The sequence below is a fragment of the Penicillium macrosclerotiorum genome, assembly GCF_028827735.1.
Source record: "Penicillium macrosclerotiorum strain IBT 26536 chromosome Unknown utg000007l_segment0_segment0, whole genome shotgun sequence".
Lineage (NCBI taxonomy): Eukaryota > Fungi > Ascomycota > Eurotiomycetes > Eurotiales > Aspergillaceae > Penicillium > Penicillium macrosclerotiorum.
The window spans coordinates 848780-862920 of NW_026643086.1; the positions used below are offsets into that span (position 1 = coordinate 848780).

At 51.8% G+C, this 14141-nt stretch overlaps 3 protein-coding genes across 3 annotated transcripts; 1 reads left to right on the top strand and 2 right to left on the bottom strand.

Annotated features, from left to right (window-relative positions):
* Window positions 1–3625: 3625 nt before the first annotated feature.
* Window positions 3626–4747, top strand: N7462_007129 (uncharacterized protein; the record flags this gene model as incomplete). Its single annotated transcript, XM_057078847.1, has 1 exon — window positions 3626–4747. The coding sequence occupies one exon, from the start codon at window positions 3626–3628 to the stop codon at window positions 4745–4747; it is 1122 nt and encodes a 373-aa protein (XP_056931517.1).
* A 2633-nt stretch (window positions 4748–7380) lies between these two features.
* N7462_007130 (uncharacterized protein) lies at window positions 7381–8166 on the bottom strand (the record flags this gene model as incomplete). The annotated part of the gene is made up of 1 exon (XM_057078848.1): window positions 7381–8166. One exon carries the CDS (start codon window positions 8164–8166, stop codon window positions 7381–7383), a length of 786 nt encoding a protein of 261 aa, XP_056931518.1.
* An 877-nt stretch (window positions 8167–9043) lies between these two features.
* N7462_007131 (putative mitochondrial ADP,ATP carrier protein (Ant)) lies at window positions 9044–10542 on the bottom strand (the record flags this gene model as incomplete). Its single annotated transcript, XM_057078849.1, has 4 exons — window positions 9044–9841; window positions 10088–10164; window positions 10258–10279; window positions 10492–10542. The coding sequence occupies 4 exons, from the start codon at window positions 10540–10542 to the stop codon at window positions 9044–9046; spliced, it is 948 nt and encodes a 315-aa protein (XP_056931519.1).
* Between the last annotated feature and the right edge of the window lie 3599 nt (window positions 10543–14141).

The window sequence follows — 14141 nt, forward strand, 5'->3', positions numbered from 1 at the left end:
CGGTGTCTAAAAGGGTGAGGCGTCTCAAAAGAAATGGAATGCTCTCGTGGTCCTAGATAAGCACGAATGACGAAAACATCGCCATCTAGCCTGAGCATCGCTGCTCTACCGCGTCCATGGAAGCGAAGATTATGGTAGAAAATATTCCTCAGGGAAGGAGTATTGCCGAGGAATTTTTTGCCTTCTCCATATTACTAACCGAGCTGTTTTGCTGTTCGTGGCAACCTTGGAGTTGGGTACGATTCGGAACTGATGAAGGCTCTGAATCTCGCTGAAGGCAGGCTCGACAGAGCCTGTCCCCCACCTCCCCAAATGCCTTGGGAGGAGCTAGACTTGGTAAATTTCTGTCTGGACTGGAAGACGTTTTCTGCTGCATGGGTTACAGCTCATTCATAGACGTAGCCTGGTACTACATACTGCCACTACATCCACCAAATCGAGGACTAACTGGTTACATGGATATAGATGCGCAATCACCCAATGACAGTCGCCGGCCAAGGCATGCTTCCCAGCTTCAATCGGACATCCAACGCCGAACACTGCAAGCGTCTTCCGGGGGAAGTGACCGGGGGCAATGATTTAGGATGGAATTGGTCCAATTTGGTTCGATCTGGTTCGATTCTAGACTATGCGGACTTTTGACGAACTCCATCATCCCGGATCCCGGGGTTTCGAAAGTTTTTGCTTCTGGCGATTCCTAGACTTTTGGTATACTATTCTCTCCTCCAAAAAAAGCCCCTCCTCTAGCTTGGCTCATGCTTCCCACAATTGACGAGTTCGGAAGGCCCGCAACATGCGTCAGAGAGTGATTGACCCCTCCCCCTCCCAAAGGCGGGCGCTGTGCTAGTTGCTTGTGACCCCCACGGCCATCCGTCCACAGGCGGGGGAGGTGTGTATATTGGTCTCGGTGCAACCAGGCTCCCTGGACAGGCGCAATCCGCGGGGGAAGCGGCAGCAGGCTGCAGCCAGTCATAATGGGCTGGTTGTCAAGATAAATCACATAACCGTATAAATCCAGATGAGGAAATCCCGACTGAAGGAATGCAGCATAAAAATTTCTCCGGAGTTGCTCGCGCACGAAACCTAGAAACCCTACGAGACGAGCCCAATGCAGGGCTTGGGGAGGGAGGGGCCTGCTGGTGGGCAAGCACCTACCAGTGGAAAGGTATTTGCGATCGCGTTTGGCGCGAGTTCAATTCCCCCTGCGTTCCGAGATCGCAGGAGGAATCTTTGCCCAGCCTGCACCGAACACGCGTCAATGGAGGGGAGAGGGGAGAGGGAGGGGGAAAGAGTTGCCGGAGAACCGTGTTCACCGGAGGGAAGTCCATGCATCTTGTTGTGCAGTAGTTTTGCCCTGATCTGGGAGGGGACCTCGTACAGGTACATGTGTACCTACGCTAGCCGATGCTAATTGTCTATCGTGCTGGGTTCCGTGCATATCGCTGTGCCCCATCACCGAGGGGACACAGCGCGGCATGGCCAAGTATTGGGTACTTTCTGACGTCAGAGCGCCGAGTCCAGATCTCCTCGGCAGGACCCGCTGGGGTATGGATGGGGCAGATTAGGCGGCCGAAGGGGATGTCGATCGAGGGTATCCGAAATACGAAAATTGGTGGATTGTGGGTTGTGGATTGTGGGATTTGCAAAGACGAAAAAGTTAGCGAGGCGATGAAAAGGACGCAACCGGCGAGACACGAAGCGTGTGAGGATGGGACATGATCATTGGGAAGTCGGAGATGCTTCGAGGGCGCGAGCACACACCACGTGCCCTCAAGCGGCCTTATCAGCTGCTGGCTGACTAAGGGCGTGGACCGGACACTTTTTCAGCCTGAGGTTTGACGCTCCGGTGCCTCCACGTACCCTAAGTATACTCCAAGTACCCTAAGTACCCTAAACACCCTAGTAACCCTAAGTGACCCAACCGCACCCAAGGATTGCCCCCCTCAAGTCCCAGACTGGACGGAGCCCCGCGGAGCACAGATCATAGATACCTGGAAGTACCGAGACTGGACTCGGCCAAAAAGCGACTCGATCTTCATTCCGAATGACCATCCTCGTAGGGTTACGCCCTGCGGCCAAGCGGACCAGGGGCATGAGCACCCGCCCGAGCACCAGCCTCTGCTAACTGGATGATAAGCCGTGAGGCGTGAGGGGTTGCGAACACTGCGATCTCGGACGTCTGCACCGCTGCAGCTGCACGTTCCCCCTTTGCTTTTCGCCGCAACGCCGAAGAGGGGGGTGGGTTGGCAACGGAGGTACGGAGTACAGGTACCATATAGAAGGGGGCACAAGAAGACAAGGGTACCAGGATACATCGCCAGTGGCTGTCGCGGGAAGAGAATTTCCTTCCAGGGGGATCGATTCAGGGATCCGTGTCTAGTGTCCGCGATAGTGTAAACTATGATTACTCTGATTCACCAACTCTGTCGAGCTCCTCACACGTCCCATGCTCGCATCAACCCATCGTGGCCGGAGGAGGAGGATCGGATCAGGAGTGGGGGGGGAAATAGAGGGAATAGCGGCAGCAATAGCGGGTCCAAGTGAAAAAGAAAGAGGGTACGGAGTACGAAGTATAGGGATTGAGTCAATTGAGTCAATCGAGTCAATCGAGTCAAAATGAGCGCATCCGGACCTTAACCAGCCCTGTATCGCCATCCCATCCTTCGACCATGCCATTCCGTGTCTCGAAGAACGCCTCTCTGATCTCTCACGGAGGCCACGGGAAACATGCGCGCAACATGGAATGCGGACTGGCTCCATCGACTTTGAAGATGAACATCATCGACAGTTCGCAAGTGAATCCCCGTTTCAACCCCGGAACCTTCCGGCGCTGCTGGCTCCACGAGGCGCCAATCAACCCGCCCACGCGCCCGCGCTGCCCTGCGCCTGCGGAGTCCCATACTTTCTCCTGTGCGGTCCTGAGGGGCACGGCGAGGGCTTTTTTGGGCTGAACTGAACCAAGTTGTAATGATGAAGTGGGTAGCAGCCCGCTCGAAAACGAATTCCCGTAGTATAGCCCCCCTCGAATGGAGTAATCTGACGTGGAGCTTGTTGGTGTGTCGTTGGTCGCTGGGTAGGCTGAGTCCACGTCCTGGCCCTTATACTTCCCCCTCCCTCGTCACACACACTGAACTTCCCCCTCCTTCTTTCTCTTTCCCACACACACACATACACACTCTGTCTATTACTGGATCCAGGCCCTTCCTCCTTACCTTTTGATTGTCATCCCTGTGGGAATCGCGTGGTTGATCTGTCTTGTCGCGACCTGCCTTCTTGCCGCGTCGCAATCTACCCGCTACGTGGAAAGCAACTTGCCCGGCCCCTTCCCCGTGCACGCGCGTGTCCTGTCTGCCTTACAGCAGCACATTCATCACTCGCTTCCTCCTCCCGTCTCTTGCTCCCACGTCTTTTTGACACCCTGTCTCTTTGTTGGAAAGAGGTGAGCCTTTGTCTCCAGGTTCCCTGTCCAGCGCCAGCATTGCCACTCAGCGATCTCCTCCCCCAATCGCGTGGCGCGGCTGTGTCGCATTGTCTGGAACACACCCCCCGTCTGACTCATATATACTAATAAAGGGCATCGCGCGTGCCCGTCGCAGACAGATCTCCCTCTCATCAACCATCCAATATGGCCGCTTCTCAGATGACTTCCAGTATCGCCATGGCGCTTGCTGGCAAGACTGCTTCTGTCGATATCCCTCAGCCCCGTGCCGGCGCGGCAGGCAAACCGGCGTCGCGACCAGGCCAGCCGGCCATGCTCCCGACGCCACCCAACTCGATCTCGCCCACCCTTCCCCCACAAGCCTTCAAACATCGCCCCGCCCTGTCGCCGGGGTCGCCACTCTCCACAGTGCCGCAGCTGGACTCCGACATCGACCTGCAAGACGTTGGCGACCGTGCCAACCGCCAGCATCGACTCACGGAGGCCGCGACGCAGGAGCTGGACAGCGCTGGCGACATCACGCCGGCGATGCTGGCTAAATATCACCTGCCGGAGGTGCTGCTGCAGCAGGGCCCACTCGCGATCCGTCATGTCATGGGCCACTTGACCACCTCGGTGCCGGGTTTTTCGTCGATTCCGGCGGCTCGGGCGCGTCGACTAGTCGTGGCAGCGCTGGAGGGTCGGGGAAATGGCGGGACGGGCGGCGTGGAGGGCGATGTGATCTTTGAAAAGATCGGCTGGGGCCGTTGGGATGCGCGGCGACGTGGTGATGAATCGACTCGTGAGCGATCGTTCAACGTGTCATCGCCCCCGTCCAGTGTCGCCGGCTCTTTCCAGCAACGGGGCCTGCAGATCGAAGGTCGTCGCCCTTCCACCTGGTCCCAGGCACGAGATCCATACCGCTTCAGCATCGCTGACTCGACCGCCTTCTCGTATTCTGAGGATTATGGCGTTCACGAGGATTTGGATATGCTGGAGCATGAGGCGGACAAGATGTCGCTCGATGGGGATGATGGTCGTGAGTATTGCTCTTCCTCCGAGGCGCCGGACGACCTGCAGGAGATGGAGTGGAATGAGGGCGATGTCACCGACGAAGAAGACTGGGCGCACATCGGTGCGGATGCTCTGCGTGCTCGCTCGCTGACCGGCGGTGGCGGGTTTGTACGCAACAGCAATGTAGCGGCTCGCGCGAAAGCTCTGCCTGCTGGGACTTTCGGCACCCTCAGACCCACCGCGTCGGCTCCCCGAGAGTTTGGCACCCAGGAACGCGCTGCGGTAGAGGCGCTTCTCCAACTGGGCTCTATGTAAAGCTCTACCGATCATCATGACCGGCGTTTTTTTTTTTAGGGTTTTCGTCATTTCATCCTTCGTCATTCGGGATACACTCTGCTGCACTCCATAATGAGGTCGTCAAGGCTGGTCCGGACCACCCTTGACGTGCTTCCCAACCTTTTTTGTTCATCTTCGCGTCTCTCAGAAAAGAAACGCTGCCAAAGGTGCTAGTCACGCTCTTGCGACATGACTGCTTGATCGATGGGATTTTTTTTGGCGTTGGGATGTTTTTGTTGGATTCGATTCCAAGACTGGCGTTCATGTGTCTACTTTTTTTTGCAACGAAGGCTTGCCCTGGCAATTTCACTACGGCACTATGGCTACTACTACCATTGCTGTATCGTGTCAAGCCTGATACCCCCCTCCTTCTCTGTTCATTTTTTAACACCCGGCTCGCAAGTTTTATCTCTTTCCTTATTCGCTTCCATGCAGCTGTGCAACCTTTCTGGCATGTTTTTCTTCTCGCATCGAGCTCTGGGGCTTCAACCATCTACCCCAGGAAATCAAAGCTCGCTCTTTCCTGCTTAACACATTTCTAATACTCGAGGACTTTTTTCTCCCTTTTTTCATTTTCCTTGTTATGTGACTCTCCACTCTGGCACCCCCTGCCGCACTCGGAACCTCTGCATCCACACATCTAGATGGAGTTCTGGTCGTCTTCATTGTACTGCACTGGCCTCTACCTGGATGGGCGGACTACGCAGCAGCTCCGAGTTGGTCGTTTCAAAAGGTCTTTTAATATCGGCAAGCCCCGGGGCTCTTGGTCATCTTGGTTGATTCCACTGAGAGTTCTGCCGGCTGGCTTGATTCCTGGCATCTTTCGGGGATTTTGTGTGTATGATCCCGCGTCGTTCTGGGGATTGAGCTCGAGGTCTGTTTTGGGAGGGGGCGGTTGTGTTTCTGGGCGGTTCTTGTTCACGGCACGGGATGTGGTCTGGGTCACGATGGATGATTGGAATGAATCGGGCTGGAACTATACACGGACATTCGCTGATGGGCACAATCGAAGTACATACGCTCGAGTGGCCTGGGCGCTTTTTTAGGTAGTGAGCTAGTTAGCTGCTTTGTTTTTGTTTGGCAAGGCGCCTGCTGGCATCCTCTAATTCAAGTATCGAGAGATATCGGCTCTCAAGGAATATGGCTTTGTTCCAAGTGTTTTCTATAGACTTAAGTATGCTATTACCGTCTCGTCTCTACATGAACCAGAGAGAGGGAGTCTATAGGAGGGTTCATTTCCGCGACATACAAACAGTTCGAATCCGACTAGAAGAACTACTTCTACTTACTCCAAGGCTTTCGATTATAGAAGTATGAGTATCAAAACTCTACCGGGAGGAATACCAACAAATTCACCATGCTAGTCATTAAGAGCAAAGCCCAAGAAGACATACGAATAATTCCAAAGATCTGCATGTCCATTTGTTTGCCTATTCTTCACCACCTCCATAAACGCCGTTTTTCAAACCCCTGTCCCTCCCCCAACCCAATTTCTTTCTCATTCATTCTTTGACTCGGATCTCTCCAGTGGCCTTGATGCTTTCATCGACGTACCCTTCAATCGCAGAATCAAACGAGACCTCAAAGAATGTTTCCAGATCGCGCCAGTCAGGGATTTTTAAGAAAACGTCCGTGCTAAGCTTACCGTTTCTCCGCAGCCCGCCATCCATTTTCGAGAAATCGATACCTAAAGTCATGAGAGAGGTATTGAGGCTCGCATGAAAGAATGGCGACTCAGCGCATATCCCGATGTAATCATAGAGGCAAAGACTGGAGACACGTAGGGGACGTTCCTATTCTTGTGCTTCACTTACCCCCAATCCAAATCCAGAAAGCTGGAACTAGGCGGAGATCAGGCGCCTTGTTGTCGGCGACTCAGGGGATATAGGAGATTTACATCCAACATCCTCAAAAGGGGCCAGATAATGGGGACAAAAGTGATGCAGAATGCTTGAGCTTTCCGAAGTCGTTTTCATTGATAATGGTAATGACATCTCTGGCTTCCCGAGTCAATCCTTCAAAGACAAAGATGGGAGAATTGTTCATACTTCCATGGGGCAAGCTGCCAGGCGCCGTCGTTTCTGGACATATGGAAATGGAAATGTCCACATCCAACTTGTGGCTTAATATGCAAAAATTGGTTCTGAGGGAATCCACGAAACGTTTAGTGGTGTTGCATTGGTCCTAGCCTGTGATATAGGGAGCGTGGCCGCTTTCTATAAGGTGAAGGATGGGTATGCCAGTACAATCGATGTCTTGCGCATACAAACAGGAGAGATACAGTCGGTATGAGACAATGGAAATATGATTCATAGAGGAGCGAAGCAAGTCCTCGAACGCCACATAGATATATAGATCCAGCCAAAAAAAAAAAAAAAAAAAAAAAAAAAGCCCCAAGCAAGTCCTGTGTCCATAATCCCCCAGCCTCAAGAGTGCCATCCGTGACAGCCACCGTCCCCAAACAGATAGATAGAAGGCCAACTCAGCATCTAAAACTCAGTATTCATGTCCATTCATCCAGAAACCAAAACCATTCAAGGGAAATTAGAGTTTGGCAAGCAGCATTTCGCCCCTAGCAACCACTTTTTCGAGCATTCTTTTCCTTTCTTCTCTCATTTCTCGTCGTGGGCATTGTTGATCCGCTTCCACACCTCCGCTTCCACCTCCGCGAGCTTCGTGCCGGCAGTCTGCATCCAGGACTTGGCAGTGTTGAAGAAAGAAGGCTCATCGTCCGGGAAAATGTTGTTCGCGCCTCCGCCAGCTCCGCTGCTGTAGTGTAGAGGGAGGGCTTGCGGCTGCGAGGGGCCGGCACCAGCGTGCGACTGGTACACGGTGGCGTAGGGGGAGGATGTGGAGTTTGGGGTATCAGCGTGCGCGTGTGGAGAGCGGTGGTAAGAGTAAGACTGGGTAAACGGGGTTGGAGGCTGGAAGGCAGCAGTGGGTTGCGCGGCAGAAGGCTGGGGAGGAGAGACAGCTGCGCCTGCCTTGGGAGGAGGTGGAACCGACTGTTGCACGACTGTAGGATTCGCAGGAATAGGAACGGCCCCTGGCTGGGGAGGAGGAGGGGACTGGGTGGATGTGGCGGTTGGGAGAGTGGTAGTTGGGGTCGCGGTGAAGTTGCTGGAGGATTGCGCAGGGGCTGCTGTTGGAGCTGGCAGGCTCGGTGCTGCGCCAGGCTGAGCGGGTGTGTTCTCAGGTTGCGCAGTTGTATAGATGGGAGAGTATGACGGGGCAGTCGCTGCTGCAGGCGTGATTGGGGGTTGAGTGGCTGTTGTCGTCGCGGCTTCGATTGCAGTAGCGGGTTGTGGCGGCGACGTGGTTGCGTGCGTCTCTTCCTCGGTGTTGTTGGGATTAAGAGGCGCGGAAGAGTAGGTCTGAACACTTCCCGGGGTAGACATCGTGAATGAACTTGTCAGAGAAGGGCGTGAAAGAAGTGAAAGTATTCAAAAGAAAAGGCAGGGGAGCTTCAAGGAGCTTCCAGCCCCAGACGTCATGCGCTTGTCCGCAGTGGGGCCCCTTGCCACTTTAGGGGAGGGTGGGTTTATTGCGGAGATCTTCAGGGATGGGCCCGTTTGGGTTTGTTCAGAGACAGATGAAGACTAATGAGACGTGCTCAAGGGTTTCAGGAGCTGAAACCTCGTGGGTATGTTGGTAATAGCTTTTGCCGGTTGGTTGGTGTTGGAGTTTGCGACGGGAAAGGCGTGCAGGTTATTTGACCAGATATACATACGGCACATCGATGCAAGAGTACAACATCTTGATGCCACGTATCCCCAAGAAAGTTGATAGTTTGGGACAAAGAAAAACTTAGCACAGATAGTCGATTGTTAAGTCTTCATGAAAAATCTGCAATCCAGATTGACCTTCTAAGTCTCGACGATCCGCGAGGGTGAACACGTATGCACCGGACAAACAAGAACCTGAAGAGCCTCAGCGCGGGAGTCGACAACTAAGCTCAGGTCGCGTTTTACAGCAGAAGAGTGTTCACGAAAGAAGCAGTGAATACGTCAAGAAAAAGTACAGATTTGAAAAAAGAAAAAGAGTTTGCAGGCAGTAAAGTACATCGGGTACAAAAAAGGGAAGAATCACACCATTCTATGCTTCAAGATCCCCCCGAACCCATTTCTTGACGCATCTATCTTTTGCAGTCCCACAACCTCTCCCACCTTCCCCATGCCCAGGCAGTCACACCGGACAAGGGGGGTGTTGGTGCATCCCCTGACTCCAGTATAACTACAAATGGCAAAGAAGGACAACTCGCTAGGGGCGAATCATCTATTTGAACTTCTTGCCGAACATGATCAGCTGGACCTGGTCGTAGATAGACAGGACACCAGCACCGGCAACACCACGCAGGATGTTAGCACCGGCACCCTTGAAGAGGGACTTGGTGCCCTCCTTGGCGACGATCTGGCGGGCGGCATCGAGGGAGCTCTTGTACTTGACGGCCTCACCGGAGGTCATCATCATACGACGGCGAACAGTGTCCAGAGGGTAGGAAGCAACACCAGCAGCAGTGGTAACAGTCCAGCCGAGCAGGAAGGAAGCAAGGAAGGAGCCCTCAAGAGGACCAACAAGGAGAACGGGCTTGATGGAGTCGTACAGACCGAAGTACAGACCACGGTAGACAACGATACCGAGGACGGAGGGACCGAAACCACGGTAGAGACCGGCAATACCGTCGGAGGCGATGGTCTTGCGGTAGACGTCAACGAGACCGTTGAACTGACGGTCACCGCCACCCTTGGCGGACTTAGCGTCGTTGGCCAGACGGGTACGGGCGTAGTCCAGGGAGTAGACGAAGAGGAGGGAAGTGGCACCGGCAGCACCACCGGAGGCCAGGTTACCCATCATCCACTTGGCGTAGCCATCACGGTCCTTCTTGTAGGCGAACATGGACTTGTAGGTGTCACGGAAGGCAAAGTTAAGAGCCTGGGTGGGGAAGTAACGGATGACGTTGGCGGTGTTACCACGCCAGAGGGAGACGACACCCTCAGCAGCGGAGGTACGCTTGAAGCAGTCGACAATGCCGTCGTACTTGCGGTCGAGACGACCGGCCTTAAGCATCTCATCCTATTGGAGGAAAAAATAGACAAATTAGCTTTATGATTGATTAAAGAGAAAGAGAAAAAGCAATAACACAGCTGACCCTTCACCAGGAACCACTCAAGGGGCTGGGAAAAATTTTTCGGGCATGGGCGATATGCTCTTCTCAACATGAAAAGATCAATCGTGTTCACGTTTTCATCGAAAAACTTTTCCATGTCTCTCTCATGATGCATGGTGGAAGGCAAAACTGGCTATTCAAGGGATACCAACCTGGTTCTGGATGAGGAGCTTGATACGCTCGATGGGGGCAGCAGCGGTCTTGGAGACAGCGGCGGAGACACCACCCACTGGGGATCAGTTAGTATCGGTTCAATCATGTCGAGGCACTGCCAATCCGGATGGCAGACTGGGTCGAAAGAAAAAAAATCGGTGTTACATACTAAGGAAGTCGACGACGAATCCCTGTGAAAAATTTGTTTGTTAGCCACCAGTTTCTCTTACGAAGCGAATCTCAAATCCCAAAACAATGCCCGTTGGTTCGAGAGAATTGCCTCCCGACAGACTTAGAGAGTCTGGATGGATGCATTGAAGATCTCGATTGGATATCCATCGAAATCGACATTGCATCGATAACCAGCTTGGGGGGATGGGATGTGAGGACAGTGAGAACTTACGGGCATGCCGAAGACGGACTTGTCGCCCTGGTTAACTTCACCCTTGGCCATTGTGAAAGGTTGGTGCAAAAGAAAGATGCAACAACAAGAAAGAGAGGAGATGTGGGAGTGTCAAGAAGAACACCAGGGATGGGGGAGAAGAAAAAGAAGAGAAGGAGAGAAGGGGCGGAAGGGGGAGAAAAATACCTGTACGGCGGGACGAAGCGAACGCTGTCCGCTAGCGCCCAATCAGGCAGCCCAGGGGCGCTGTTTGGCTGGTATTACCTGCGTATTGACCGAAATGACGCCGTATCGCCTCGGGCCCGTGCCGATATCTCCCGATCGCAGAATTTTCTTCGAGGCCAGCTGGTCGCATCCTCCAGAGTGCCAAAAAGGGGGGGCATGGGGGTATAGAAGATGTGATCGATCAGGCTACACATTCCTCGAGATGGTTTCTAGAACACCGCCTCTTGACTGGCTGTTTACTAGGCTGATTTCCTGGCCGTTGTTCTCTCACAAAACCTAGGTGATCCCGGTCCAAGAAAAAAAACCCTGTAGTCCGGAGCAACGGCCACCGCGCCCGGACTCCCGTAACTCCCGTAATGCTGGGTACGTATCTTTCCCCGTCCAATGCCGGGCCTCCACACGGGCAAAACCTCCTTTTCCCCTGCTCGCCGAGTATCCGAATCATGGCCCATGGTCTGGCTTGCCACCGGCCATCTCCTCTTCCTTGAACCTCCCTGCGTATCCCTCTTCCCTCTTCTCCCCGGATTGGAAATATCGGGGGTATGATTAGTGGACAATTTTAAAGACCCTTCCCGAGTTCAATTCTCGGTTCCGACTCTCTATATTTTCATTGATACTGCATCGAAAAAAAAAATCTATCTTCGGGCTCGGTCTCCCGGGTGATAGATACTCTCTCCTCTTGGCTCCGTATAGTCGGTTCATCTGGGTCCCGCAGACCTCTCTAGTCTCTCCCCCATAGTGTCGCAGACGACAGTCTACCTTTTCTGGTTACCTACTGGGCTCTGCGCCGACGCATTTGAGCCATTTTTTTTTGAGGTGCTATTTATGTTTCCGGTACCCGGTCGATAGTGGAGATGAGCCGCATGTGCAATGTACCCGGGACCCAAACCAGGTACACGCCAATAAATTATGTGCTGTACCACCGGATCCACTTTCCCGCTGGGATCCTCCGGCCCTGCAAAGCAGAAAAAAAATAATACTTCGGGGAACTACTGGTCAATTGCCCATGGACGAGCTCTGCCATTGCGAGACCGAACTGGCACAGTAGCCTTAGTAGATGTCATAGGTGCCTCTCGGCCACATTGTGACCTCAAACTCTCGAGATTGTGAAAATTAATGTGGTGCTGTTTCAGCTACAGAGTTTTAGCGGCTAGTATTGAAAATAACACCAGCGAAAATCCTTGCAGCATCAAAATCCAGGTTACAGGCACTTGGTCCAGAGATTCGACATTAATCACGCGGTAAGGGATAGATCTACATGTAGGCAACCTCAGTTGCATTACTCACTTCATGCGAAATTCTCTACCGGTCAGATTTACTGGACAGCCTTTTCAAAATTTTGCAGGCAATCCAGATGTACCGAGGATGTCAATATATATATGTGTTCCTTTGCTTCCCTCTGACACTATACTGCACCCAATCACCCGCATTGAAGGAAAGTCTAGATGGAGCACCGGGAGCAAACCACTGATGAACATGCCATACCAATTAACCTCTCTGTCAATGCGATCAGTCGAGGCCTACGCATGCTGTAAGAGGGACCTAGTGGTCAAGACAGGAGCCTAAAGATTAGGCCAGGATTTTTCGGAGAGACAAATTAGAATTTTGACCCATTGAATCTTGATCCAGCCCAGAAAAATAATACTCCTTTTATATTTAAAATAATGAGATCTAAGCGGCAGTTAGTAACTCCATTGTGGGCGATCTGGAACTACGACTCCAAATAAGAAAGGCTGCAGATAAATGGTAGAAAACATATATATATGGCAGAATGACCGTCCGATAGGCTCTATTTAGGTTTCTGGACTAACTTAGTCTGTTTGTCACACGATATCATATAGTTCATGACCATAGAATACCAATTAGGTTTATAACAAGAGAGCTCCGGTGTTCAACCTACCGGAGGAGAAAAAGTTTTTGTATTGCGGATCTCAATCGCCGCCGAGCAGATCACGTTCTTCAATAGTCAGGATAAAAATGAATGTTTCCCTCTTTCAATTCGCTTAGAATAATAGACGAGTACTCAATAGCCAAGAGACTCATCATGTTCCGAGGGCCGCGGTAGTTGAGGTTAATAGACTGGAATTCAAGCCCCAGTCATGAAAGCCCGACCGGGCAGTTAGTCCACTGGACTGTTCCCGTTCTCTCCAAGTGTGGATCCCGAATTTATTTCTTGTTTGACTTGTTTGCAGAATAGTGTTCACTCCACTAGGTGCCCATGTGGATGGATCCAGTATGGATCCAGAAACTAGCGAGTCGTGTTTACTGAGGAGGGGTCCATATCGAAAGAGGAATCATGTCAGGTCTACCAGAGACCCTCAAGAATGGATCCTGAATCAATTTTGGTTCGAAACATAAGAAGTCCAAATAGGGAATAAAAATTGTCCTAATACTGAATTTGATACCTATTTTTATGCATACATGCTCCTTTCAGCCTTTCCTTCTAAGTTAATCAAAGAAACTCCCTTCCCTTCATTTCTCAGAAGCCGGAATGTCGGTTGTAGTTAGGGAAAAATATGTTTGCTCAAGTGGAAGTTTCAAAGTTTCTGAGAGAAAACAATTAGCCTTGGACTTTGATGAGCCTCTTTATCATATCCTGGGAAAGGATGACAAGCCTTTTGTTTCTTATTCAGCGCAAAGAACACGTTTTCATATGCTCTGAATCTGTAAGGCTCTTTGCGAAGAAGGACCACTTTGTTCTTGTAGGTTATGCCCTTTCTACTACCTGGTGCTTGCACGTTGTGGACTGCGTCCCCAACAAGATCCGAGAACAGACTGACTTGCAGATTCGCAGGGCTAACCAGTAGCGGATCATGTAGATCTCCCTCCAGTCTGTACTCCTCCTGCAGGGCTGAAACTTCCTTTTCCACCACCGTTGTTAAAGGGTCATATGGGGATTTATGACGCGCGACTTCATCGTCAGTGCCTGATTGACAAGTCTCCGCCCTGTCTGGTTTGAGAATCTGCCTTTCGAGGAACGGAAGGTACTGTGTTTCGGACTTGGGGGTGGCGGATAAAGATTGCATGGAATGCATATTGCAGAGAAGATTTGGCTTTCTGGAGGCGATCATAGTCCGCCATAAGCAAGAATTGCAGGTCTTTAAGTAGTTCATATTGAAGGGAAACTCGTCAAACCGACGAAGATGTAATAATGAATATTAGTCCTTTTTGGGGTTTTCGGAGACTTTAGGTATGGGTCGGCACCCTCTGCCGTAGTTATATGCGGATGGATGGATGGATGACATCACCTTTCCAGTTTCATGTGACTTGAACTTTTGTGTAATTAGGAGCCTAAGTCTATAGGTATTTCAATCCTAGTTTGTCAAGAAAATACCATTTTTTCTTCATTCAATGTGATACGCAGACAGCGTGGGGTTAAAGTCATCTTGACTCGCCAGAGATAGTCTATTTGAGGTCGACCTTCA